The 27,678-nt window shown below is 43.2% G+C and overlaps 3 protein-coding genes across 14 annotated transcripts in view; 1 reads left to right on the top strand and 2 right to left on the bottom strand.

The window, feature by feature from the left end:
* The window catches only part of Sv (paired box protein shaven), a 119,912-nt gene extending 98,536 nt beyond the window's left edge, over positions 1–21,376 (top strand). For 3 of the 11 annotated variants that reach the window (XM_077418524.1, XM_077418523.1, XM_077418520.1), the window contains 7 exons: positions 8,943–9,199; positions 13,224–13,309; positions 13,631–13,937; positions 15,300–15,398; positions 16,104–16,334; positions 16,938–17,033; positions 18,118–21,376. In XM_077418524.1, coding sequence (XP_077274650.1) covers positions 8,943–9,199; positions 13,224–13,309; positions 13,631–13,937; positions 15,300–15,398; positions 16,104–16,334; positions 16,938–17,033; positions 18,118–18,344 — 1,303 coding nt within the window. In that variant the 3' untranslated portion in view covers positions 18,345–21,376. Of the gene's footprint in view, positions 1–8,942; positions 9,200–13,223; positions 13,310–13,630; positions 13,938–15,299; positions 15,399–16,103; positions 16,335–16,937; positions 17,045–18,117 lie in introns of all 11 variants that reach the window. The other 8 variants (XM_077418522.1, XM_077418521.1, XM_077418527.1 and 5 more) reach the window with 8 other exon arrangements.
* LOC143904159 (uncharacterized) overlaps positions 1–27,678 on the bottom strand; it is a 157,133-nt gene that overhangs the window by 122,149 nt on the left and 7,306 nt on the right. The window lies entirely within an intron of this gene.
* On the bottom strand, positions 22,274–27,337 carry LOC143904161 (cysteine-rich protein 1). Its single transcript, XM_077418548.1, has 3 exons — positions 27,132–27,337; positions 22,760–22,912; positions 22,274–22,522 (listed from the first exon to the last, which is right to left on the bottom strand). The coding sequence occupies exons 1-3, from the start codon at positions 27,169–27,171 to the stop codon at positions 22,479–22,481; spliced, it is 237 nt and encodes a 78-aa protein (XP_077274674.1). The 5' UTR covers positions 27,172–27,337; the 3' UTR covers positions 22,274–22,478.

Below are 27,678 nucleotides of genomic sequence, written 5' to 3'. Positions count from 1 at the left end.
AGGAATTGGTTCGCTATTTCGCATTCTTGGCGGACGCTAATTTCTTGATAAATATCGCATTGGCGTTCGGGGACATTTTATTTCAACAATATGAAAAAATGCTTGATGACACTGCAATCCAAGACCGTCATTTTATCTAAAACGAATTTTGCACAGAGCAAAATATTCAATGCCACCTTATTTTTCGATTACTTGCCTTAAAAAATATAATAGAATGATTTTGAATATACCGCGCGATCGAGACTGTTTCAGAGATAAGTTAAAAATCAAAGATTTTTCTCTCTTGGAAGGGTGATAGGATGTTGGTGTTTAAATGAATAGCGACACACACATGGCCGTAGGGAGAACAATATGGTGCACCATGGTCGTGGACTTCGTTAAAGCAGCCATATTTGCGGTGCGCGAGAGCGAAAGGGAAGGAGGCCCTCCTACATTATCCGGCACAGCAGCACCCTCGGGGGTGGGCGGAGGATCCGGGGGATGGTGGTGCCTCCACGTTGGAAACGCCGGCAGTGGCGGCGGCGCGTATCCATAACCGTCCTTTGTCTGGATAACGCAATTATTACCGCGTTTCATCATACCCTCCGGCCGAAATTAGCCCCAAATGAAGTTACAATTACGGGTTCTCCGTATCCCCTGCCAGCGAATGGAGGGAACCGCTATGAGAGACTTTGAGGTTGTACCTCGATATGAGAGTGGCGACAATGACGACGACAATGATAAGGATGACGACATCGACGACATCGACGACGGCAAGGACGACAACGAGGAGGACGTCGACGAGGAGGACGACGGTGGTAGCAACGGCGTCGACGGCGGTGACGGCGATGCACGAAATTCAGGTTGCCGTGGAAACGTCAGAGGACAGACGGAACAGCAATGAAACCGGATGGTCGCCTACTCTGCCAGCCCATAATGCTTCGTCCCTTTTGTTCCTGGTCGAGAGCTGGAATAGCGAAGTTGCTCGAGAGCATTGTACCGCCGAAACTGCTCGACCGGACAGAAGCCAAGGTTTCGGGAACATCCCGTCGATCACATTGGATCTACATAATAGTGCGAATTTCACGATTCAACTTCGTAACGGAAAAATGCGATTGCCATTTAGCGGGCGATGACTTGGGAAAACGGGCGTTTAATATCCACTCGGTCATTGAATTGACTGGTAAGTTAATGAACCGTCGAAACTCCGCTATTAATTGCTCATCACCGATGAGTAATAATCACAGGGAAGTTCAATCACGTATTATCGTGCCATAATCGATCTAGTGAACGATCGTAAAACGAAATTGCAGTGTCACTTCCCACGACCTATGATCGCACGATCTCGCATTACTCGCGTGTGTGATTAATATATGATACGTAGAGATTGATAATTATTTATCTTGCTTAACTTTATCTTATACAGATACGTCAATTACGTCATCGTGTTTAGGATTAAACAGCGCGATGCTGGAAAACGAGGGACAGCTTCGAATATATGAATAACATTCCTGATCACCGCGCACATAATAGTGAATACAGACTATCCTCTTGACTTCCCATGGCCGTCTCGAGGGGGGAACCAAGTGTCGGTACAAGAACGATATATTATAAATCGCGTGTTACATTGTGCTTAGAGGATCGGTGACTGTTGACTCGCCAGTATCATTGTTGGGAGCGTAGCTTTTGTCGTCGGGATGCACGGCATCGCAAACAAACACACAAACACACATTTTCCGTACGTATACGCGCGCATGCACGGATACACGCAAATTATTATGTCGTTGAACGCCGGCACAGCCGCAGTTAATATAGTTGTGTACACGGAGCCGGCAGCTGCCGTTTGACAATGCGCACCCTGCGCGTCCCCAGATATAATAATATACTCATCCTGAACGCGCGAGCAAGGGAGGGACACTTCATCAAAATGAGACGCGCTACCGAAGAGTAGCGCGAAATGGCGCACTACGGTATACCGTTTCAATATATACTTGACGTTTTAAAAGTGGAATCATTATAAACTACATAATATATAATATATATGTGTAATAGGATAAGAAAATAAAAACGAAGGATAAATATTATAAATCTGTCGTTTGAAGATGCAACACTGTCTCGCGTAACTTCCAAAGTTGCCTAAATCCTTCCTAAATATGTCATTTGTAATGAAAAAGAATTAATTCGAAAGAGATTAAGCTAAATTGAAAAGTATTTTTAGGAAAAAACAATGTATTTCGAAGATATAATCTCGTACTTACAGTACAAACGAATAGAAGCGCGAACTCCGACATCGCGGGAGTTGCTTTTGTTTAAGAATCACACCTTGCTGCATTGCATGGAAGCGCCAGGTAGCTCCCGTTCAGAGTACATTATAGCCTCCTCTCTCTCTCTCTCTTTCTCTCTCTCTTCCTCTCTCTCTCTCTCTCTCTCTCTCTCTCTCTCTCTCTCTCTCTCTTTCTCTCTCTCTTCCTCTCAAGAGTGAGGGAGAAGTGACGGAATATCAGGATACACCTTTTCCAGCCATTGTGCGGCTCTGAAGGGCGTACAATAGCCGCGGAGCGAACCCCGTATTGTGTCTACAGTTCGGCGGAACAGTTCTGCGACTCTGGCTGCTGCTTCTGGCTCCATCTTACTCCCTCTCGCTGCTCTCGGGTGCTCACCACCCCCCGATCCTTCTCTCGACTTCGAGTTAACGAGAGAGAGGAGTTCCGTTCTGGTACTATTCGTGGGCCATGGACGGAGCATCTGCCCCGGGACCGCTAAATCCTCCGAAAGCCCCTTGAAATCTCCCGCAATCCGCCGCGGCATATAATGGGTCGTAATAACTTAAGCTCCACATTAACACCGCAAGAACGCAAGGCACCTTAATACGCATTTAACATCATCCTATCGAATCATTTTGCCAACAGAATTATTCTGTCATCAAACGTGCCGGGACAAATTGAATATCGTTTTATTATCTTGACATCGGGAGCACGAACAATGGTAGCGATGCAAATTAGACTTCATGAAAAATTAAAACAACGATGGAAATTTCGGGTCAAGCTTCTAAATTCGTATTTTCTACGTCGGCGCGGAACCACGGTAAACGATGTGTAAAAACAGATACTTTGGTGAAATGTATTAGCAACATCTGCTCGTAAGAATAGCGTGCCATAACTGTTATCTGAGTTCTGCGAGTTTAACGTGAGTAGATTTCTTCATAAAATTTGAATTAAAGGCGTGAAAAAAGAATTTAGTATTATGTATTTTTTACATTAAATATATACAAAAAATAAAATTTTTTTAAATTGTTATGAAATTTATAAAATAAATTTTAGCTTTATACTATTTCATATAATCGAATCGATACAATCGATACGCGAAGATTTAAGTCGATGAGAAATGAAACGTGTTCTGTCTCCCCCTCCCCCCTCTCTCTCTTTCTCTTGTTGTGTGAGTAAAACATTCTTTCCTTCGTGGTCAATACAAGATCCACCAGCACTTTGAGCGATCAATAACAGCCGACGCCTAACGAGCGGCACGATAATTGACAATTACAGATCGTTTGCGCTCGCATCGCAATCCGGAAATCCCTCGCGATATTCACTAGCGTGTATACGTATCCGCTAACGAGCGATTTGAGCTCATTGACAACCATCGATCGTCTCTTTTCGCCCACGCTATGATCAAGATCCACGCCCGTTGGCAATCCAGAATACTTCTCCTTCGTCGTTAGATCATTGATCTTTAGTAACATCAGAAGAAACCTATCCTCGTAACGTAACTGTCTCGAAAGGATTAAGCTACGGCGACCGCGCGGACGGCCGTGCTCGAGATCCGAAGAAATTAATCTCGATCCGTGAGAGGTGAATTTTTAAATCCGCCCAGTCACCAACCCCCGACACAGAAGAAAACGTCGGAGGTTGGAGAACGCGCCGCCACGATGGTGGTGGTAGCGGCAACGGTGGCGGGAGAACCTAGGCGGCCCCAGCGCCGGCGAAATGTGATAAAGTTGGCGTAGAGGTAATTTGAGTATAAAGTTTTATTCGCAATAATTTAGCCGCGCGGCCGCGAGTACGGGACGATCGGGGGCAAGATCGGGTAAGTAGGGAGAAGGGTGCTCTCTCCATCCTAGAGGAAAGCGTGCGGGAGTGCGGGCCATATATTTGATGGGATACTTGGCATAAAGTCGTGCATAAAAGTAATGCCGACATTAAAGTTTGTGGTTCCAGAGCTGTGGCACGAACCCGAACTCATCTCTCCTGCTTTCTCGGAACGTCGCTCGTGCATGGTAGCTGCCTACGATTTTCCTAGCCGTGACGGAATCGCGGGGGCGGTGGGGCGCAAACTTCTATCATCGGAAGCGGCCTATGTAATGATACTCGTGCACGTTCGGACGCGTCTATTATATTCCCTTAGTTACTATCGGTTTGTTAGAAATAAATTCCGGCCAATAAAGAGACGTTCAATGTCGTTGTCGACTACGCATTCGAGACGTTAAGTCGCCAGGCACGCTCGAATAACTCGGATGATTTACACTATCTCTATATTGCTTCGTTATTCGAAAAATACATACGCATTTTTTATCACTTACAAAAACGCGGAATAAATAGTGAACACTAACGTTGCATATTGAAGCGGAACTATAACTTTTCTTTTTGTGTAATTTTTCATTGTGTTTTCTTTTTAGCGTTTTAAGCAATATAATTCCAGAATAATAAGTAAATAATTCGTTCCATCCTTCTTGTTCTTAAATTTCTAAGTACACGCAGTCCTGGTTGTAAGACTTAAGCGGTATGCGACTGCGACATCCACATACTTAAAGCGAACGGCAAGGAAGCTTGACTTTGGAGTGGGAGATGGCACTTCAGGGTAGGTAGCGGAGCAGTTTAGTTCAGGAGTGGCCGTTGGGGAACGATCTGACGGCGCCAGGGGAGGCATAGCTTCTTCCCACGTGGCATCCCCGACACGCTCTACCCTCATAATTCTACCAAGCCTTCCTCCGAGGCGCCACCTCCGGTTTCTCTTAAGCATCGTAACCGTGAGAGCGAAGGAGAACGTCGTTTCGTATCATTCACGGGAAATCCCTTTTCTCGTGCCTGTCGTATCAAGAATCGAGGGACTTTCCTCTCCCTACTCTCGAACGCGAACGAAAGCCGTCACATGATTTTCCGGCAACAGACTTACACAATTTCCAATGGCGAACTCCCAAATTCGCGCCGAAATGCGAGCGAGCTGACTAACTTTACGATGCACAACTATTAAACGCGATTTCAGCTAAGATTCAGCAGTGAAAACAACTGCAATGGATGTTCTCGATTGTTAAAAAAACATGGACTTCAATGATTAGTATGCGACGTTATAAGAAGCCAATCGTGATTATTTATATATTGTAATACGCTCTAAATGGCATTTTCCTTCTTGTAACGTCAGTGGTACTGTTAGCAATTTATCAGCTTTAAGCATGAAAGCTTAATTATATAGGTGGAAAGCAAGTTGTAAAATCTGTGTTGGAAACCGTCGAGCTCGCATCGTCTTGCGCCGCAGATCGCAACAAGAATCGCCACGGGGAAAAGCACAGAAGAAAAGGTGCACTCAATGATTAGATGAAGGACCGGAAAGGTAGGGGAAAGAGAGGGTAAGAAGGAAAGAGACAAAGAAAAGGGAAAGAGGAGAACAAGAACGGAGAATCGAGCACGAAGGGAGAAACATTGTAGCGTCAGGAAAATGTTGGGGTTACATCGTACGAACTTCGTTCTCATCCATTCGCTTCTCTATTTTCCTCTGCTCATACAAGTCTCTCTCTCGTTCTCTCTCGTTCTCTCTCGTTCTCTCTCTCTCTCTCTCTTTCTTTTCTCTTTCTATGTCTCAGATAACTCTTATTGTTAGTGGTACTCCTTATTATCAATACAATCCTATCCTTTCAAAAATGATAATTTTTTGAAAGATCAATGTTCCGCATTATGAACAAAATTTTCACAATCACTCTCATCTCAGAAAAATCTCAAAAATACATTTTCTTAACTCGCGGTCTACGTGTCAGTATTTCGAGTATAACATCACGATCGCGAAAATGATAACGCAACATCGCGATTTACTTGCGCAAAATCGCGCAACTACTCGATTAGTCTTTGGCGAATTGCCCCATCCCTTGCCAGTGGCATATAGAAAATTACCAAGCCGCTGCTGATATTTAGCAATGCATCGATAACGAGCGTGCTCGCAAAGGATTACGTTAATTAGAGTGCCGAAGCCCGGGCGTGCAATGAATTTTAACGCGAAAGCTCTCGCTCATTCGGCCACATTCGCCGAACGAAGCGCACCGTGTCGCAACGGTTCGCACCATCTGTATTACGATATAATCTGCACCTGTTATAGCAAAAGGACTACCTCTCCTCGGACGCCGCGCGCCGTTGCATTTATTAGATCGTCGATTACGTTCATTATATGCCGCGCGAGTGAAGTCGTTACGTGCTGTTTCGCGGAAGCCACGCGTCTGATTTTCATCATTCACGAAATACCTCTCGCGTTTCACCGTGGAAAAAATAACGCATCGTTGATTATATAGCGAGCAAACACGGCAACGTTTTTATCATGGTATGCCATAATATTCTCCGGTAAAAATATTTTTCTTCTACTTCTAAATATTTTTTTAAATATTCTTTATTATTTTATTTGTGTTCAATAGACATTTTCGAAATTTCAGCAAAAATTCGAAAATCGCATTTAATTAATAGTTAACATGTATAAGGTGCTCCGAAATAAAGCAATGACGAGAGTAATATAATATCAGATTAATTAGCTTATCATTATCGAAAAACATGATAGCGATTAGCTATATTGCAGGTGTGAAATTTCCATGTGTAGAGAGCGACGTGCGATAACTCGTTGGTTTAGGATCGCTGGTACCCCGGCCACCCTAGAGTCTAACCTTGATAAGGATCGCTGCTAATTGTTGCGAATTGGTGAAGGTGGCGAACGAACGAGGGAGGTTGGGCAACAGGTGTCATCTGATTGATCGCCGTTGCTCGCACCCCCACGATTACCTAGCCCACAAACACATCCACGGCAGAAACGAAGGACTTAATGTCGATCCATTACGTACTGGCCCATCCCGGCGAGGAATCGTTGACCTGACGCGCTCCAAAGTGCATTACGAGGTGAAAAAGGATGACCATTGAAAAAGAGTGGAATATCCGCTACGTTTTACGACCAAACGTAATATGTGTAGCACACGTTGCGTACTATCCCTGCGAATTACTCCACGAAGAAGTTTTACATTTTCAGTGATCTTTTTAGTATTCTCGTTAATAGAAGGAAGCGAGCTGATTGCGTACGGTCATTGCTGAGAAATCCAAAGTGCAAATCTATTGAAAATTTAAACGCCACTACCGACAATTTATTCAAGAAATACTACAATCCCAAGTCCATATTTCATGTATCTATCTGTCGCATAAAAATTCCCGAGTTGCGAGCTTCTCGCAAAAACAGACTCACCGATTCGTCCTCACCGGGCTGCGCGCGTTCCGGCGAGGACGTTGCCGGCCTGTGCATCTTACGGGAGCAAAAAGTCGACCCGTGGAGAGCGTTAAATCATCCAAGGCCGAAAAAGGGCGTACCGGGCGCGGCCGGTCATTGGCGTCGTAAAACGCGCAACTTGGTTCGCGCGAGACATTTCACACTTTTGCGGCGAGTCGCATGCGCGAAATTAACAGTGCTCCGCCGTGAATATTCGACGGGATAATTGACACCGACGTCGGCAGAGTTGCTGACCATTGAAACCGCACGCGCAATATATCACGGATAATAAGCAGCCGGTGCATACGCCCCGCGTACTCGACGGAAGTGGAGGAAAGGGAGAGTCGAGATGGTCACTCCGTTACATTTGCGGCGGCGACTCTCCCTCGTTATACGATTATGATACGATTATGATACAATGCGGGCAAGTTTCGCAAAGTCACGTCGCTGGTCGCTATCCGAAGGTAACGGCCGACGGCCCCGACGCGACGTCAGGCAACAATAATGAAACGATTCGCGTCTCCTCGTATGCGTGTGCAACGACGAGCATATTCGTCGTACAAGTGTGTACACTCGCGGTAGGTAGGTCTAGGTTATACATTGGAGTCGTGAAGAATGATCGTACGCGAAGTGACCCGCGCAATCGTAATTAATCATCGTGTAACCCGTGACTCGCGGATCGGCATCGTATAGGGCGGTTATCGGTGGTAAAGTCAAGCGGACATAGCCTCGCGCTCTAAGCGGCGATGTCGGGATTTATGATCGGCTGTGATGGAATTGGAATGAACAATCGTTACTTTCGTCGTGGCACAGCTCGTTCTGCTCTTCCGCATCGAGCGTAACAGGCACTTGTCAAAGAAGTGAAGAGAGATCACTTTTGGAAGAAATATTTCTGCGACAAGGGTATACCTTTGCTAAATTGAAAAATGTAACGATGTAACATACGCGTTTGATTTATCGCGTTACATCCCCTTAAATTTTTACTTATTTCACAATCCACGCAATCCAAATTAGTGATCGTGTAATTCGCAACCGATAGTTCAATATCTTGATCTCCGTTTATCACCGCGGCGTTCAAAAGTCAAACCGCCGCGCTCAACGGGAAGATCTTGTCTCATAACAATGCCAAGCTTCATCATCAATCTCGAACGCGAATCGTTCCGCGCCCGATGGACTTGGAATTAACAATCGGTACTTTGTGCCACTCTCCATTGTTACATTATGAAGTCACTGTATATATTAATAGATATACGCAGCGCGCGCAGCGTAGATGCGTCTACGCTTCGACTTTGCCGAAAGCGTTTTCAATGAGATTCAGATCAGCGAACGCTGTCGCGATTTATTACCAGCCGGCGTCATTTATTCGGATTTTTAATTCGAGAAAGAGAAAAAGCGAAAGAGAAGACGACGTCTCTTGGTGACATGGCGGTTTCGCTATACGATGCCTGACCTATTGTTCGCAGGATCGTGAGGAACAAGGCGGCGGAGAAGGCGAAACACGCGCATCAGCAACAGCAGGCGCAGCAGCAGCAAGGTCAACAGCAAGGTCAGCCGGGATCGGGCGGTTCCGTGTCGGTGATAGCACATGCACCTGCGACGGTGGCAGGTCATCCCGCTGCCACCGCTCCCAACGCCTACAGCATCAGTGGCATCCTGGGCATCCCGGCGCATCATCAGGATCCCAATGGCAACAGCATCAAGAGAAAACGCAGCGTTGACGGTGAGTCACTCTCCTCGTTCGTGTCGCTGACCTTGCTTCTTCGTTCGCATCTTCTCGAACCTACTACGCTCTGTCATCGTGTAACATTATTCAATACTGAATCCAATGCTTATTATCGGCCACGAGATCGCTTTAGTTGAGATATCGAATTGCAACTGAACTTGCAGAACTCTCGAAGCGAAACAGCATGATGCGAAAGCACGCGTCATGAAGAGGAAGAAGTGTTATTATAATATCGCAGATATATAAATTAAATAATAGCGAATTTTCAGATAACAATACTTGAGATTGAGTAATGTTCGTATAAATATGGATCGTATAACGTAGGCAGTAATTTGTCACTTGTAAAAATTACGGATGCGATATAATTTAAATATGATGTCATTTATATTGTCGTTATGTCCCGAAGATAAACTAAGTCAATTTAGCTCGCGAAGAGTACAGATAATGGGGAAGTTAACAATTTCGCAAAGACGTTAGTCTACGGCATTGCGAGCACCGTCAGTGCTCATTTGTACGTCCTTATAGTCTCATTTTTGAAAATTCAAATTTTCACCTTATTCAGTCATACTAAGACTCGTGAATTATATTTCATTCATTTGCATTGCCCACTCAAATGGACATGTAAAGACAGAGATTAGGTATAGTTTAATTAATGAATCTTGTTATAAGTGACTCTTTTACTCACTTATAATTATATCACGTATAAATAATTCCTTATATAATAACATTGAGCGATGATTGGAATAAAAACGATAATTAAAAAATAGAATATGACGATATTGTTTGCACATGGATATACTCGATGTAGAAATTTGTCTATTGGGACATATGTTTTGAGCTTACGGATTTTCTAGTCGTACGCGCTCGTTTGCGAATGATCGAGTCACTTGGAGCACTTATTGCCCCGAGCGAACCAAGATTAGCCACACACACAGCAAGGTTATCAGTCAAACGTCACCGAGCACGTGTTGCGATTCATTCTGCTGTCATTGCGTGAATAACGCAGACCGAAATATTCATGACACGTGCCGCATACACGTGACCGACGACGGCGCTTTGGCTTCGCAAGAGGTTTTCTGTGCCGATCGCGTTGCAAGAGTCTCTCGCGGAGTAATTCGCCGCATTTATTTTGCGAGCTATGAAATAATTTCGCGTCTTCCAAGATGTTAGCGCGAAAAAATTCTCTAATCCATCTGCCCGTGTCATCGGGGACTAAATTAATTCGATTATGACGATTCCGCGAAACAGGCGTTTTTTTTTCTATTCTGTGCGCTATATACACGAGCAAGCCACAGCGTTACGCGATACGATACAGCGGGGAAAACCGCGCGCGTGAGCTCGATCAAAATTCCGCGAGCGCGCGTTTCGCGGCGAGATATATCGATTCGTACGCGGAAACGCGCGGCGCGCAGTGTGCCGATAGGTACATGGGTAATTCAATATAATCGGATTATGAGAGCGGCGATACGCGGCCGCAAAAGTGGTCGCGTCCGCGGTGAGAGCACTCAATGTTTTGCGAGCGTGCGCTCGTGCCGAGAGGGTAGGTATACGTATTAGATTATAAACTTCACAGAGAGACAGAGACCACAGACGGCTTCCTCTCTATCTCGGCCTCGGCGACACATTAGCTTCCCTATCCTCCGGGGAGATCATCAGCGTGTATCAACGCACGTACGTATATATACGCGTACCTCCTAACCGCCTGGAATTTCAACGACCGAGCACGGTGATCGTTCCGAGAGCGTTCCTCCGGCTCCGGTGCCGTGCCGTCAAAACGTAAAAATCGACCGATCGTCGCGTTAACCTAGCCGCAAGTACTCTAATTTAATGAAACGCTCTGACCAGAGAGACTCACGGGAAAAACTATGTTACGGAGCGCGATCGATTCTGTTTTAACTTTCCAGCGGTGGAAACGCTGTTATTTTGCAGCGGCTAGATCGGATTTAACTCGAATCTTACCTCTTGCCATGCTTCAGTTAATTTTAACAATATAAACGCTATATGTTAAAGGTACGCGTCGAAGGAATAATTTATAAAGTATCGAGTTTGCCGAACGAATGCCGATATGTTCCCACAATTTGAGACTCGTCGATCGAGAAAAATCGAAGCGGTCCCAGCGCGCCATTATTTATGTCTTATGTCTTCGACGAACGAGCCAAGACATACCCAAAGATCCCGGAGCTTATTACGAATTTACGAACGACCTCTCGAGGGAAGCATTGCAATCTATCGGGGCTGTTTGTTGTCGCGTTACATCTGCGCGCTTCTGACCCCATGCAGAATCCCAGAACCCGTCGCGGCGTGTCCCACCCTATATATCCCCTGGACGTAGGGGATACACCGCGAGGCCAGATTCGCCCCAAAGTCCATTATTACCCGTGTATTGTATTGCTTAACATTGACTCAATTGCTTTCGAATAACGCGAGCGAGAGAACGTTCGCCCGTTCGCCCGCTCGCTCGTGCAAGCGCGTGCTTTGCCCTCTTGAGCATCAATCGAGTTATTCGATTTACTGCTCTTTTTCGGGGGACGCGCTGACCTTCCTTCCGCGCGACATAATTCATTCGTTGTCAAATCAGTCGAGGACCAGCTACGATTTCGACTTCTCAAAGTCTACAAATTTTATTTCGTATAAAAGTACGCTTCGTTGAATGAAACTTGATTAACTTTTCGATATTATATAATATACAAAAAAGAAAAAAAGAGGAAGACACACACTTTAATATTGTTATTCTATATAAATTCTATACGCGAGATAATTACATATGTTCTTTTTTTTTTATAAATTTGCTGAAAAAGAACACGCTCGATGACGCGCGTCCGCTTGTAAAAACAAGAACAATATTAATCCCTAATGTAATAAAACCTGTTATTGGCCCATGGTAGCGATTGTCGTTTTACTAACTTATCACTCGCGCGAAATCCGATTCACGTGCAATCCCAATTACAAAGTGGAACTACGATGTCCCCAGGAAACGCCCTAAACTCCAGTAAAACCGTATCGTAACGCGGTACGCGTCTGTATGCCGCGGCACAGCGCGGCCGCGATTAACTCGGCCGATCAAATCGTAAAATTCGAGCGGGACCGGGAGCGAGAGCGGGAAGAGAGCGTACGGGGCATCGCTGCCGCCGCCGCCGCCGGTGTTTGAAACGAGGGTTTTATAGCGGTCCAGGAACAAACCCTGCCGTTCGAATGGGATCGTCGCTCTCGGCCGGCCGGACAATCACAACTTGACAGGGAGATTTAACGAGCCCTATGCTAGGCGCACTCCGCTCGTCCCACCCTCGGATGGTCATTTAATTATTCGAGATACCCCAGAACGTTGGACTATCTCTACCCCCACCAGCGACATTGCGTCCGTCCTGTCGTCCCTCTTGCCCTCCCCCCTTTTCGCCGTCCATCCCTATACCTCTCACCGGTCGGTTCCGTTCACGACCTCATCCCCGGCAAGGGTTCGCGATGCCCACACCCTCGGTACCGGAATAACGACACTCGTCCCACGTGCCTGTTCCTATATTAAACCGCCGGGACGGCCGGGAGATAATAAAGACATATAATAGAATCGAAATTGTTTCTCTATCTATCAATGCCATACGCCGTCTACGCGCGCGAGCCATGCCGCGCCGCCGCCGCCGCCGCCGCCGCACGTCCAGCCCTCGACAGATTCAATTTAGTTTTGGCCGGCCACGTTTAATTTGTGTCTTGATTCGTTGGTAATACGAGAGACCAGCCGCGTATATGGCCTGGTCGCCTGGTCCGCGTGTAGGTGGATGACTATACATGCGATCGCGCCGGTTGATGTGCCGTCGGTCCGTCGCCGATCCATTTTCTCTCGCGTTTCGAAATTATCAAATTCGAGATATACACCGACGGAAATAACAATCATCGAACGTTCTGCACGTTGCTCTAATATTGGAATCGCTATTAACGATTAGTATTGAATGACAATACATATCCTCGTAATATGTTGCCACAAATTAAAAAAGAATTCTGTCTCTAACAGTTGTTGAAACTTTTACAGATGATAATCGCGAGCTGAATGACCACGCCGAGAATGATTTGAAAAGGCAAAGGAACAACTACAACGGCGATCAACTGTATTCAAACGTAAGTATCGAAGAAACTTGTTAATCGCGCAACAGATTGTCTACAATGTCTATATTACCGCGTGAGTAATTGAGATCAGATCAAGTTGAAATCTCAGGCAAGTGAGTCAGGCCCGGTAGCATATCTCCATTAAAATGCCCTAATCAATCAAAAGCAAGCTAAGTTCCATAGAATTTCCGCGTAACTCTCAGCCAGCCCTTGCAGTAATCGGGGGACCGAGTCGGGCCGAGCTACAACATTCAAGTCAATCTTGGCGCTTGTTCTCGGATGTCCCGCCAACTCGCGAACTTCGACTTCAGGTTTCGCCGGTTTGTGTTGCAGCTGTGGTCGAGTAAATGGAGCATCAAGGACGAGCACAAGCTCTTGAGCGAGCTTGGTGGCGGTGGAGGCGGCGGTACGACCGGTGGTACAAACGGCGGTGGAAACGGCGGCGGTGGAAATGGCGGCAATGGCAGTGGCGGTACTGGCAGCGGCAGCGGCGGAGGCGGCGGTTATTACGAACACAGCGGATTCCCCGGGAACGCTATTGCCACCTCCGCCGAGCTGTACGACTCCCTGGGCACCATCAGCACGATGACGCAGGCGCAAACGCCTCATCTTTACACCCCGCCCATAGGGGGCACCATAGGTGAGCGTGCTTGTTCCCTCTCTTTTCACCCTCCGGCACCCTCCGGCACTTTCCGACACCCCCTCATCCCCGTCAAGCGTGGTCCCTCTGTCTCTTTCTCTGCCGTTCCTCCCCTCGCACGGAAATCCCAGATAGTGTGTACACCACAACCTCTTGTACGTAACGCCGTGTCCCGTACCACCACCTTCTCGTTTCCTATCCTTCTACTCTCCCGTTGCGCCCCAGATCTATCTTTCTCTCTCTCTTTTTTCTCTCTCTCTCTCTCTTTCTCTTTGTCTCTTTCTACTCTCCCTTCCTCTCTCGTTTCCTACCAGTACGCTTATTATTGCGGCTTACGTCTTGCTTTGCATACCCATATCGGCTAAATACATGGCTTTAATAATGCATGAGCTGTACCGAGCAGCAGCAGAAGAGGTGGCGGAAGGCTCTACACGGTGGTTCGGCATTTTCAGCTTTGGGGAATACCGCTCTAACTTCTCTCATCAGCCGACTTTCTTCCTTCTCTTTCTCCTCTCTCTTGGTCTATACTTGTGTCTCTCTTATCTATTATCTAAGTGGGATCGCCGAAATCTCTTGTTCGCGGATCTTTTTACCTATGTCCTTTCCATATTACATTTACACATACACACACACATACACACACACACACACACACACACACACACACACACACACACACATGTACTCACCCTCTCACGCTCTCTTTCTTTCATTCTTCCACTTTTCATCTCGCTCTCTACTTTTCTTACGCCGTTTAAAAGCGGTCGATCAGCGGCGGAACGTATACAGACGGTACAAAGTATTGAGAAGTATATCACCGCGCCGAACGTGGTGCACAACACATGAACGGAACTTTCTCCGATGGCACGTGTTGCGACGAACTCGGTCACGCCGCGTCGCGCCGCGAATTCGCCCGATCGGTGCTTTTCGGAATGGACGAAGCGAGGCGTGTAACGGTGGCTTCATCTCATGAAATTCAATCGAGGATCTTCGCCCCGGATCGAAGTATTTTTGAAGAACAACATAAACGGTCAAAGTCGCAATCGTAGCTTGCTGCACCGTCGTTAATATATAGCAGTATCGCGAGTAAAATGCTTGGTCAAGGGTGTACGCGGAAGTACTTGAACTTTTATAGTTTATACTATTGAGTAGTATAGTTTATATATTCATAGACGCGAAGAAATTAGCTGCGCTACAAATGTTCTCGCTATCTCTCACAACGATTTTTATAAGTAACGCACTCTTGAGTTGAAAATATAGGGGCATTCTCCGCGCGACAAAATAATCGTTTAACGTTCCGCCTTGATTGGCCGTCGACGATACGAGAACCGCAATAACGGAAAAATGGGGATCCCTTAATAGCAGGTGGTACTTTGACGCCGCTCGCGCCACTGACGATGCAAGAACTAAAATTGAGCCAAACATTGGACGGGGCTAACATGTCTCCTTACCACACCACCGGTGAGTTCGCCACCTCTTTAGTTTTCTTACGGTTGTGCCGAATCATGTACACCTGTTTCGCTGAGCATAAGGTTTTATTAAGCCTCTCTCAGATATGCGCGTGTCCAACTAATATGTCCACATCTCAAGTGTGTACTACCACATCGAGTGTTTATGATGGTGTTGACTTACTGCGAGATTAAGCGCGGCATCTCCTGTGTTCTCCAGAAAAATCCTTTATTATACCCACGATAATGATTTGTATTTTATGTCTAACGAATCAAAAAATATATACGAGGCATACATCGCAAAGAAATAACATACTTTTTCTTTCTTATTTTTTTCTCTTTTCATTGTATTATACGTTGAAATCAGACACGGTAATAGCACACTCTTAATTTTTTTGTCTGTATAAAATTTTCTGTTCTAAAATGTAGAAAATTTTCTTTCAGACTAAGATTGTATGAAATTTTTGTTAATTTTTTTAAATGCCATTTATACATTGAACAGAATCATAAAAAAAAATAAAAGAAATGAACGAATGTTTAAACAGAAACGGGTTGTATTTGTGAGAGATATAATTCTAAAAAGTAATTAATAAGATCCCTCAAATCCCGACTGTTTCCCGGTCCCCACCAAAACAGTTTAATTAAGCTTTAGACGTAAGGCGCTGATCGTTAGCTAGTGCTTGATTCGAATGTCGTGTTGTGTTGTGCATGGCCATAGCAGAGAGCAGTACCGTCGCAGTATCGTATGTCGGGGTGGGGGCCGGTGGGGGCGAGCAAAGTCCCCCGATTTCGTTGCAGAACGAGACAAACGCCACCCCCGCGGCCCCCAACACCCCCGGAGGGGATCCCGGACTGACGGTCTTGCAGCCGCCAGTTTCTCAGCCCCAAGTAGCCTCTGCGATACCGCCGTACTCGACGATGCTCCCAAGTTTCGGACACTACGCCACCGGTGAGTACAACCAAAAACCGCTTGCTTAACCATTCGTCAAGGACAAGCGCGCTCGTATACCCTCCGGGGGTTGAAGGGTTGAACCGAGCCTGGCGGTACATTCGGAGGGTAAGTCAGAGCTCTGTCTGAGGAGCGCTGATTTACCAGTTCGGGGTGATGAGCAACAGCAATTTTATCTCTCAGAAGGGTAGTTTTATCCATTGGAAACAGAGTCGCGTACCAATGGAGAATAGAATACCATGATGATGTTAATTGATATGTAATTGGAATGTCTTTTTTTATCTTATGTATTACTCGCAAAATTAAATATATATATATATATATACAAGAATTAAATATATTTTGTTTTTTAAAAATAATTGCTGCAGTTATATCGTTTAGCATCAATTACAGCAATAACCACTATTTCGGTTGAACTATGTTTCTATCGTGCAAAGTCAAACTGCACGCGAGAATCTAATTTATTTCTTAGCGCATTTTCGCGCGAGTTTACCTGGAAGACCAATTTCGAGAATCAATTAAGACATTAACATAATGTGCTAATTTTAGAAACGTCGACATTGTCAGCCCGCACTAATCAGCTTATCGTCGACTTTTGTTCAGGTGGTGGCGACTACGCGTATAGCGCTGCATATTCCCAGTATTCAAGTGCACCGTACAGTGGCTATGGTTATGGAGCAGCGACAAGCGGGTTGCTCAGTAAGTAAACAGTGAGTATGAGTACCGATTAGATTAGGATCATCGAAATACGAAAACATTAGCAAAGTAGACCGATATTTCGGTAACGCCATTGATAACGTTGCTAAGCCGGCCGGCCATTACACAACCGTTCGCGAAACCAACGTTTATTACTTGATCTATAAGTCTAAGTAATAAACGCGCGAAAGCCAACCGTATTCTCTATCCTGCAGGAATTACACGAATGCGATACACAAAGATATGACCTAGCAAAAATCTTATTCCCGGTTACGCTCATGTAACCGCGCATGCGGACACAATTCCTCGCGGTCTAAATAGAATTTCCTAGCCTCGTTCCTCGTTAACGCGAGTTGCATATCAGATAACACCGAACTAGTTCCCCGTAAGGAGCTACGTCGCGTTCCCCATCCGGTTCTAATACAATCCCGATTCGATGCCTATCCCTCATAACGTACAAGATTGGCGGCATTAAACCGAGATCGCGATACCTCGAGGTGCAAGCACACTAGAAGAGAGCGCGCATCGCGCGTGCAGAAATGAATAGAATAATAAACCGCTTTTTTTCCTATCGGACACGCGATACGCTAACCTGTGTACCTCGTAACACGTAATGCAGATCCGTTCGCGATATCGCAACGCTCTCGCTCACTTCCCCGCGCACACTCAGTTTATTTCTCCTCGTTCTTGATATTCCACGCGAGCGTTACGTGAATGTTATAATTAAACGCAAAAATCAGATAGGCGCAACGCGGAAAACAATTTACTCCATCTTAATTCTGCGCGATACGTACATGTACAAGTAGACGTACACGTACATAAATAGAACGGGAAAAGTTGTTGCGGCGAAAACATGGCTACATATGCAACGTTACAAATTGCGCACGAAACGTGAAACATGCGACGTAAGCAAGTATCTCATTCGCGGATACAACATTAATTGAGCCTGTAAAATTAGCAGGTATAATACACGTGACAAAAATTCGATATCGCGAATCGCCGCGCAATATTAAGCAGGGTATTGTACGCAGGTATAGAGAAACCAGCAAATTCCACGCGCGATGAACGTAATCGTTTCTCGTTGTAGACTCCACGTACTACTATTGCAACGGAGACACAACCACTCATACGTCGCAGCAGGGCGGTGGCGGTTGCACTAGCGGTGCTCCGGAAAGCAGCGCCGATGTGGCTAGTCGTTCGCCTCTGGCGGCTACCAGGGCTAGCAGCGGGGCCAGCGCAGCCTCGCCGACCGGAAGCGCCTGTACCAAGCCGGACCACACCTCCGCCACACCGACGGACCTCTATCTGGCTTGATGGTCGAACCGCACGACGGGAGAACTCTTGATCGAGCGTCTCCCAACGATCAGCGGAGAGACAGCGAGTTGTGATGGACGCCATATCACCAAGAGACACCATCTCGAAATTTAGCAATGATCTCCTTTTAACCGCTTCGGGAATGCGCAATGGAAAGTTCGGAGTGCGAGGGATACCAATAAATCCACGGGGAAGATTAAATATGTCGAAGAAGAAGATTAGGATAGCTCGACGAACCTCTTCACGCTGATGAATCTGGATAAGTGGCGTTTTTGGACAAGAAACGTTAAAACGACTCTAGGATTAGTTGTGCTCGGAGTTCTGAATTCCATCGCGTTCAAAATGGATGACAGGACTTGGGAGTTTGATCTGATCGATGAGCGCGCGACGTGATTTCGTGTAAAACGAGCTTGACGAGTGACGGTCACATCAGAGCATTGGCGTACAGAGTTCCCTCATGTCGCTGCCGTTCTTTGCTATACAACGTTCCCTTTTACGTTTTATTTATTAATCGTAATCCGAAGAATCCGAAGAATCATCGGTCAATCGACTTATCAATTGCTAATGGCAGCGATGCGAGTGAATCTCGAATGCTCGAAAGCGTTAAAGACGGCGTCGCCGCTCTCTAGAGAGCCGCGACGATAGGTAGTTTAATTTAATGATATCCTCAGTTAGTATATATAATTTCCACGCGGTGGTCGTGACCGCCCTCGCGAGCGCGCGCTTGCGTGGCGAATATAGTCGCTGACCATGTAAATATATATAAATTGAACATATATAAATAAGAATAAAAAATATATATATTATATATATATAATTCGTGTAAACAAAGTCAAGCGCCCTAACGGCACGTTTTTCTCTCCTGTAGGCACAACGACCCTTCACCCCCTTAAGAATATCGTAGAATATAACACGATAAGTTTGAGATTTTTAAATCAGGAGTCGACCGTAATGATCACACTACTGTTAAGGATATTATATATATTTTTTGTAGAAACCAAAGACCATATACACACGCGCGAGTAAACCCAACACATGCACGTACACACGCGTACATACGCACGCACGCAGCACGCAGGCACGCACCGACATACGACATTTACATCATGCGGATCGTCGAACGAACGAGCACGTCGCGCAATTGCGGCAAAAAAGCGTGACCTTTGCGCCGGTTTTGAGCGGCCTTTTCACACGGATAATTAATGCATAATCGCGAGCGGCGTGTAGGATCGACATAAAAATTGAAAAAAAATCGTAATTAGTTCAAAGGTAGCTCGTTATTAAAAGATTCAGAGAATTGATATTTTTTTATTTAAATTTATTTTTAATTTTGTCGAGGTAAGTACATACTGACCGCGAGTCATGTCGAGATATTAATCGCCATTGTACGAAAAACGTTCTTTCTTATTCGTGATAATTAGCACAAGTCGGCGCGTGGACACTTCCTCGACAGCTCGGCGCGATCACGCTCGTTCTCCCGTTCCGTTCAACGCATTCGCCACGCTTCCGCTTTGGGGCGGAAGTCGTACTGGTTCCCGTTCGTCGTCGGGCGGAACGCGCCGGAGAAGATTATCACGAAGCGCAATTAGCGCCGAGCGTCGGAGATTTTTAATGAGAAATTACGTTCGCAAGCGCACGCGCGTTCTCTGATTTAATTACCGTGTTAATTATTGATGCTTCAGCGGCACGCGCTACAGATTTCATGCGTCTCGAACTTACTCAGCTTGCCGGATAATGTTGTAGATTGAAAATTACTTGACAATTCTACGCAATCCGACAATTTCTAGTCACATTCAAAAGAGATGCGCTAGTAAACCAAATATTGCATATTGAAATGAAGGGAACAGTAAATTAAATAGCGAGTATAATAACGATATAAAACGTTCTTTCAACTCATTAGATTTGTCGATCCAAAGCGTGCTCGCAAAATCGAAATATTGTTATTGATCCCCAGTCAATCGATAAAAGTTTTGAAATTTCTCTCGCGCGATGTTCCGTCCGTGTCGATCGCCTTTTATTAAATAATTAAACTGTACTATTTGTTGCGAAAATCATTTTGTCTCCACTGTCTGTGTTACGCTCTTTAGCAATTTGCAATTTAATTTGATTTATCATAAGGGTAAAATTAGCGATTGCAAATGACATCTTTAAATTGCTAATTCAAACCGCGATTATGATATTTATTGCTTACAATTATAATGTGCCACGATAACGTGATATAAAGCCGTGCAGAAAGGAAAAAACGCAGATGCTAAAAACGATCCGAAAGATTTTTTTGCACTGCAATCTTAGCGACAATTTTTCCAGCTCGGCATTGCTAAATGAAAGGCACACTTAAAAAAAAAAGTTCGAGAAATTTAGCGCGTGCATGCACAAGATACATGTTTGAATTTCAATTGGCCAAATATGGGCTAGATCATTGTGTCCGATGTTCGGTACGATTTTTTGCATACTTATACATTGTTACTTTATTGCTATTATCGTAATGACTCTGATTATTAATTATTATTCTATTTACTATTTTCACTATTTTCATTATTTTATCATTATTATTATATTTTATTATTATTATTATTATCATCATCATTATATTATTTAATACATTTATTATTTATTAATTGTAATGATGACCTATGTGTAATAAGTTTTGCCAAAGAATCCGTTGAGAGAGCAATATTGCAGTAAACGTTTTTATAGTCTCCATAGGAGGAAAAGCCGATAAAGCACAATTGTAATATGGAATTGAATATAGAAGATACAAAGAGAAAAACGACTGTGTGCGGCATTCGAGCGATGAGCGGAATTGCGAATTCGTTTGCGCGAATTATACATTTGCGAATCTGAGATTTCGACTCGAATGCCGCAGCCGCGCATTTTTAATCGAGCACACATTATCTCATTTTATTTTATTTGTTCCGTGTGATATTCTTGTTCCGTGCGCCGCTCTTGCCGAGTCTCGCTGTTGATACTTGCAAACAAAACTCTGTACATCCTTTTTAAATAAATATGAGGTTTATATATATACATATATATATATATATGAAATTCATCTTTACACCTAATTCCCTAATTCAATTTTTCATGTAAATATTTTTAAATTTAACATTTGACTAATTTAAATTACTGCAGAGATTAAATACCTGCCAAAATATTGTTAAAAATAATTATATATATATAAAATATCTTTTTTAAAAATAATTTAATATTTCCATTTTGTAAGTTAAATCGATATTGAATAAGAGAATCTGAGAAGAAAATTATTCTCGTCCTTCTATACCTCGTGCATTATAAAAAATAAGTCAAACAAAAAGTTACCATTAATATCAATTTTGTTAAATATAAAATTAGCAAATATAACAAATACATATGATGCATACATTTGAAAAAAAAATTCTAAATAAAAGTGAATAAAGCTATTAAAAGTGAAAAATAAAGCTATTTTTCTTGTAATTATAACACAATATAAAAAAACTCTGTTTTAATTTACATCAAAATCGATACTTTGTAAAATTACAATATAAAGTTTATTAATAATTCGTGAAAGTGTATTTGGCGACATCTGTTTACAGCAATGAATACTCCTATAGAGAATATAGAAAAAAAATCAATACAATATAATTAATACAATAATAAAAAGAAAGAAATAACTTTAATAAGATTATGAGACACCAAAATGTTGCGTTACATTGCTTATGTTTTTATATGAAAAATCTTTATTTATTCCCAGCTAACTGTACGTGATGGCAACGCATCTCTAGTCGTGAACGTGCATCTCTCCTTTATCGGCATTATGTAGCCGTAGCCTAATGTATCGCATATGCGTATATAATAGAACATGTAATCTGTATTATCCCCGTTCTAGATATTAGATCAGTTATAGGCATGGGTAATGGGATAAAAAAGTAGTGGTAAATAGATAGAAAATATAATTATTTTCTTCTTATATAGCATCGTTATTATTATATTTAATACCGTATACATTTCTGAAATTCTTGTAGAAAATAGAGATATTTACGTATACATAAATAACCAGAATGATCGTTATGTTATATTTAAGTGTCCAACTGCTCCTTGCATTCAAAATTGTACAATTGTCTTAATTGAAGTACACATTACTGCTTTTACATTTACACTTCATTTATTGTAAACATAACTTTCAGCACCACCACGTCCGAAACCTGCAATAACAGCGATCATTTCATTACGCGAATCTGCAATATTAGAAGCACTGCAAACCTAATTTGAAAACAGTACAAAGAGCAATGAGATACGCGTATAAACAGATGAAATAAGATGCATATTAATTTAATATATTAAGTGCGGGACGGCGATGTTCTACGAAGGGTTTTGAATATGAAGCAGTTTTAGAGGAAACGAAGCGCATCGCTCGAACCGAGACGAAAATTTCCATTTACCTCCTGGACCGAACAGAGCTGAATAGCAAGGGTGATTGCAGTAGGGTTTCCCTTCGTGCTCGGCATGACCCCCGGGTGTTAAGGTCTTATTGCATTTCTCGCAGCGTAAACACGAACCGTGCCAATCTTTGCCTAAGGATGTCTTCCTCTCGGCTGCAACACAAGATGAATGTTAACGCGTCCGTCTCGGTGTAACGTAAAAGGCGGTACACCGCGGCGGAACTAGTCGCGTTTCCCATATTAAATTTTATGTTCCTACGGTAATGTGGTATTCGCATTAGAATATCATTTCCCACATGTGCCTCTGCCGGCGCAAAGGTGATTGCTGAAAGAAATAAAAATTATCGGGCACACGCATATATTAGGTAATAAAAAAGAACGATGAAAAATTTTGTATGCGATGTAATGTTGACGGAATGATATCTAAAATAAAGTAAGATAACGAGACCTGAAAAATGGGCAACACAAAAAAACAAATATTTTTATTTAATAACAAAATTGATTTAGCTAACAATATTACATCGGATCAACTGTCAATTATTTCCAGCGACCTAAAATCCGAAAGAACAAACTCCATATAGATTAAGTGCAATGTCGCGTCGTCTGAATTGAGAATGACGAGAACGAACTCTCCCATTAGCAATTTCGTAATTAGAAAATCCAATGTCGAAGTCCCAATGGGATCGTTGTCAGTTATTCATTAAAGGCGCGAATGCGAAACACGTACACTCCGAACGTGTTTCACAAAGAATTTCACGTTGCCGACGGATTTTGAAAAAAACATTCTCAAACCCCACATTATATTACATGTACCTCAGTTAATTCCCAGATGCATCTACGAAAATTTGCATTAGTATGTGTGTATGTGTGTGTGTGTTTCGCCTTCGCGCGAAAGGGACATGTTACAATAGGATTGCTGAAAGAAAGATGCAGTGATACTAAGGAGAAAGCAACGAGAGAATCAATTGATATTATATTTTTCAAGATACCAAGAATTTTAAAACATTCCTTTAAATATTAAAATTCTTAAATTTTATTTATGTTTTATCCTAAAATTAATTCAAACTTATTAATTTTAAATATTTGTAAAGATAATAGTTGATCACACATTTGTTTTTTAAATGAGAGAATAAGCGGATAGATTCATCATATTTTAAAACTGCGTTAGTCAGTTTTCAGTGTAGTTATTCAGATAAGATTAAATCGTGTATGAAATTAAATATCTTGATAAAGATAAGTCTCAGTTTATAATATGATTTGCTAAGTGTTGTTGACTCTATAGTCTATAGCGTCTATACGCCTGCCGTTGACATTTCATTGACTTCGAATATCTTCATTTTTATATGTGGTTCGCGCGTTTTATAACCAACAATTCGACAAAAGACTCGCTAAAGCCGAAAACCGATTTCTCTTTTTCTCCGTTGCGTCGCGGCAGCATATCGCGCCATTACGGCATATCAAACCTCGCGGGAGAGACAAAAAATGATGCAAAAACCGCAGCGGGCTGGTGGTTTGCACACATTCAAACGCTTCACCGTGTCTAAGAAGAAGCACAAAGGGCGGTAGCGCCAGCGAGGGAAATTGGAAAATGACGAGACGCGAGCGCAGTGAGTGCATCGGGGAGGAAAGGATGCGTCGGTGAAAGCAAGGTGTAGTGGAGAATGAGGAATAGCAACGTATGGGAGAAGAGAGAGTGAAAAGAGAAATGAGAGAGCAGAGAGAGAGAGAGAAAGAGAACGAGAACGCGCGCAGTGTATCGCGGTTAAGAAGGGTACGCGCATAAAGGGCCATTAGTTAATTAACTCCTAATTATCTGGCGACGGAGAAGCGAGTGCATAATCGTCAGCGACATTCGCCGTGCTGCGCACCGCACCGGCAGTGTGCGAAAAGGTAGAGACAGTACCGTAACCACGAATCGTTGCGCCCAGGCGCCAAACAATCGGCCACCACCGTTGATTGCATAGACCCTCGGAACTTCATTCCCCGGCCCTTACGCCCCTTCATTCCTTCATTCCTTTTTTTCCCCTGTTCGTCGGCAGAGACCATCCCCTGCCTTCGCCGCGATCTCCTCGCACCCACGCGTGCATCATCCCGTGCGGCGCCGTGCATGCGCTCTTTTCCTTTCAAACCACCGTCCGCACCGTCGTATCCCTTCTCCCCTCCCTTCGAGGGCCCCAGAAAAACCGCTCGGATCTCGCATCTCGCATCTCTCCTCCCTTGCAACGGGGGTTGCGGCGGAAACCGACTGACTCCTCTCTTCGTAATTCCTCCTCCTACCTTTTCGTACTGCGACTACGAGACCTGACCATTCAGGTCTTCTCTCAAAACCTGTTTCGCGTGTCTGTGTTGTTATTAGTATCCATGCGCGCGCGATATACTATGTTTCCTTTGTGTTTTCCTCACGGCTGGACAGTTTATTGTTGCTGTTACAACTCGGCGCAACTCGACGTTCGTCCAATGCAGTTTTTTCCTCAACCTTGCCGTCTCTCGCTTCACGATTATTTTCTATCTTTTTTTCTCCGTTTTATTTTGCATTAACATAATAGTTTTCTATGCGATGCATTTAAATATGATGCATAAATTTTTTCTCAAGGTCATACATATATTCACAATAACTTTGTCCAATTTTTTGTACATACATATATGTAGAAAAAATTATTCGGTAAAATACAAACATACAAGTGTAATTCAATTGTTTATGTAAAGAGTTCCATAATTTACATATTATTATTTTCGAGCATTTTATACAGAAAAAAACGACATTTATTTTATACGTTTGTGACGCATCAAAAAACGCAATCCGTTACCAGCTTTAAAAAAAACCAGGATGCAAAAGCTCGATTAAAAATGCACGTCTAAACACAAAATTCGCGCACGTCTTTTTAGAGATTCGTGCTTTTATTTTTATTAATAAAATAAGATAAATAAATAATATATTAATTTTTTTGTAACGGCAACAGTTTTGAAATCTATAGAAGAATGCTTTGAATAAAAAAAAATGCTATATAGCAATTACCTATCCATATTGTTTATCTATGATTAAGCAAAGTTACTATGCATGATGCGCACCTTAAAGTGCATAGTCGACTATAGATAACGTTATCGCAGCATTTTACCAACTACTAACTTGTGGTACAAGTTACAATGTGCGGTGTAATATACCGAGGTGCATTTGAGGAGGTTTCGAGGTCGTCTCCTCGTTTTGGAAAAGTATCGTTAATAATGGTTAGCTGATTTTCCAAGTAAAGCTGATGTAAAGTCGAATCGTGGCACGCATCGATAGAAAATATTGCGTAGAAGTCACTTGTTGTGAAACGAGAGTAATACGATGTTACCGTAGACTTAAGTTCATGTAAATACGCGCGGTGTCTCTCTCTCGTAGGTGCAACTCCTGTTACACAACTACGGATTGAGTTTATTCTATAGAAACTGACTGGATTACTCATTCACTTCGCTCGTAGTAAACTCGAGAGCCTGTATACAGTGAAACAGACTGACATAATGTTTGCCGTGGTGGATTCCGAGGTCGTTCAATGATATCATTGATGTCGTCACCGCGCGTTTACCATTTCGAGTATATTTATGTTCGTCTGATATTTTATGCCTTTCTTATACAACTCGAGGCTTATAAATTCAGACACAAGAAAAGTTGAGAAGTATAGTTTGTACTATATATATTAATTTCATTATAATTTATCGCGCGCGCGATACTTTTGAGAAAAGTCAAAATAAAATATAATAGCACATAAAAATTGTAGCATTGACGTTTAACAATAATATGTCACGTTTATAAATGTGACTCCTGCTGTATCTTCCAGAAAGACCAAAGTGATAGGCTATATATTTTTTATAGCTAATTTTGGACGAAATGTAAAGCATATTACGTACGCGTATATATCGCTTCGATCGTTTTCTATCAAGTGATATACTTATGAAGTGGGGATTGTGATCATCGTACGTTTATCAATACGAGATACTCAATAACCTCTTTTCTTCGCTGCGCTATATAAATGATCGATGCAATAATTTATTATGTAACCACGTTTATGAAACGACAGCGTCCAAACAAAAAATATGGGAAATAAAATTGTGTCACTTTCAGCGTTCACTATACTTTCATTCTTGCACATATAAAAGAATATCGCGAATATATAGAAATGTACAGCCACGTTCTGTAAATCAAGATATATTCTATTTCGATAATTTAACTTTTAATGTTACGGACATGCGGGACATATGTAGAATAACCTTTGTTCACGATGATTAGCACAAAGTACAATTCTTCGTATCGGCAGCATCGAAAACTCAACTCATTCAAATTTTACTGGTTTCAATGTTTTGTAACAACGTTGCAAAATAATAATCATCTTACCGAAGTACACAGGCTTGTCGCACTTTGGACAATTCGGCATTTCGTTATATATTGTGAAGAACCGGCTTCTAGCCTGACGAGGCTGCACGTGTAACAGAAAGATACTTTCAGCGGCGTGGTCAGACGCGTACTGGCCCCGAGTCTGAGTCGTCTGAGAGCCCGGCAAGGTAACGCAACGCTCTCCAGTTGATTGAGCGTATGAACGTGTGTTAAGGCTAACGGCTGCACGAATACACGACGAAAGCTCAACCACGGCCGCGTGCAGTGTTTAAGTGTCGGGCAAACGTTACCTGCCTGTCGTTATACAATCTCGTGTGCGAGCGTTCGCGTATTCGTATATAAATGGATGCACTTTCGTTGTGGATTCTTTTTATTTAAAAAGAATTTCTATAAGCAATTTTGCTTATAGAGAAAATATCGAAACGTAGGTAACCTCGGCCAAAGATTGATTACGAAAAATTCTAAATTAATAAGAAAGAAAATCCGTAAGCAAAAGAAAGCAAAAGAAGTGAAGAATTCAGGACACCTTGTACATACACGTAGATCT

The sequence above is a fragment of the Temnothorax americanus genome, unplaced genomic scaffold (genome assembly GCF_048541705.1).
Source record: "Temnothorax americanus isolate GAGA-0224 unplaced genomic scaffold, ASM4854170v1 Scaffold5, whole genome shotgun sequence".
NCBI classification, from domain to species: domain Eukaryota; kingdom Metazoa; phylum Arthropoda; class Insecta; order Hymenoptera; family Formicidae; genus Temnothorax; species Temnothorax americanus.
The sequence above is the reverse complement of the archived record's forward strand: the minus strand, read 5'-3'. Positions and strand labels throughout refer to the sequence as shown.

Excerpts from the sequence above, each read along its gene's own strand:
- LOC143904161 (XM_077418548.1), bottom strand. The coding sequence starts at position 27,171 with ATGCCGAATTGTCCAAAGTGCGACAAGCCTGTGTACTTCG. Across the intron at positions 22,913-27,131 it reads CGACAAGCCTGTGTACTTCG|CCGAGAGGAAGACATCCTTA; the intron begins GTAAGATGATTA and ends CTTGTGTTGCAG. Across the intron at positions 22,523-22,759 it reads AGCTCTGTTCGGTCCAGGAG|GTTTCGGACGTGGTGGTGCT; the intron begins GTAAATGGAAAT and ends CTGTTATTGCAG.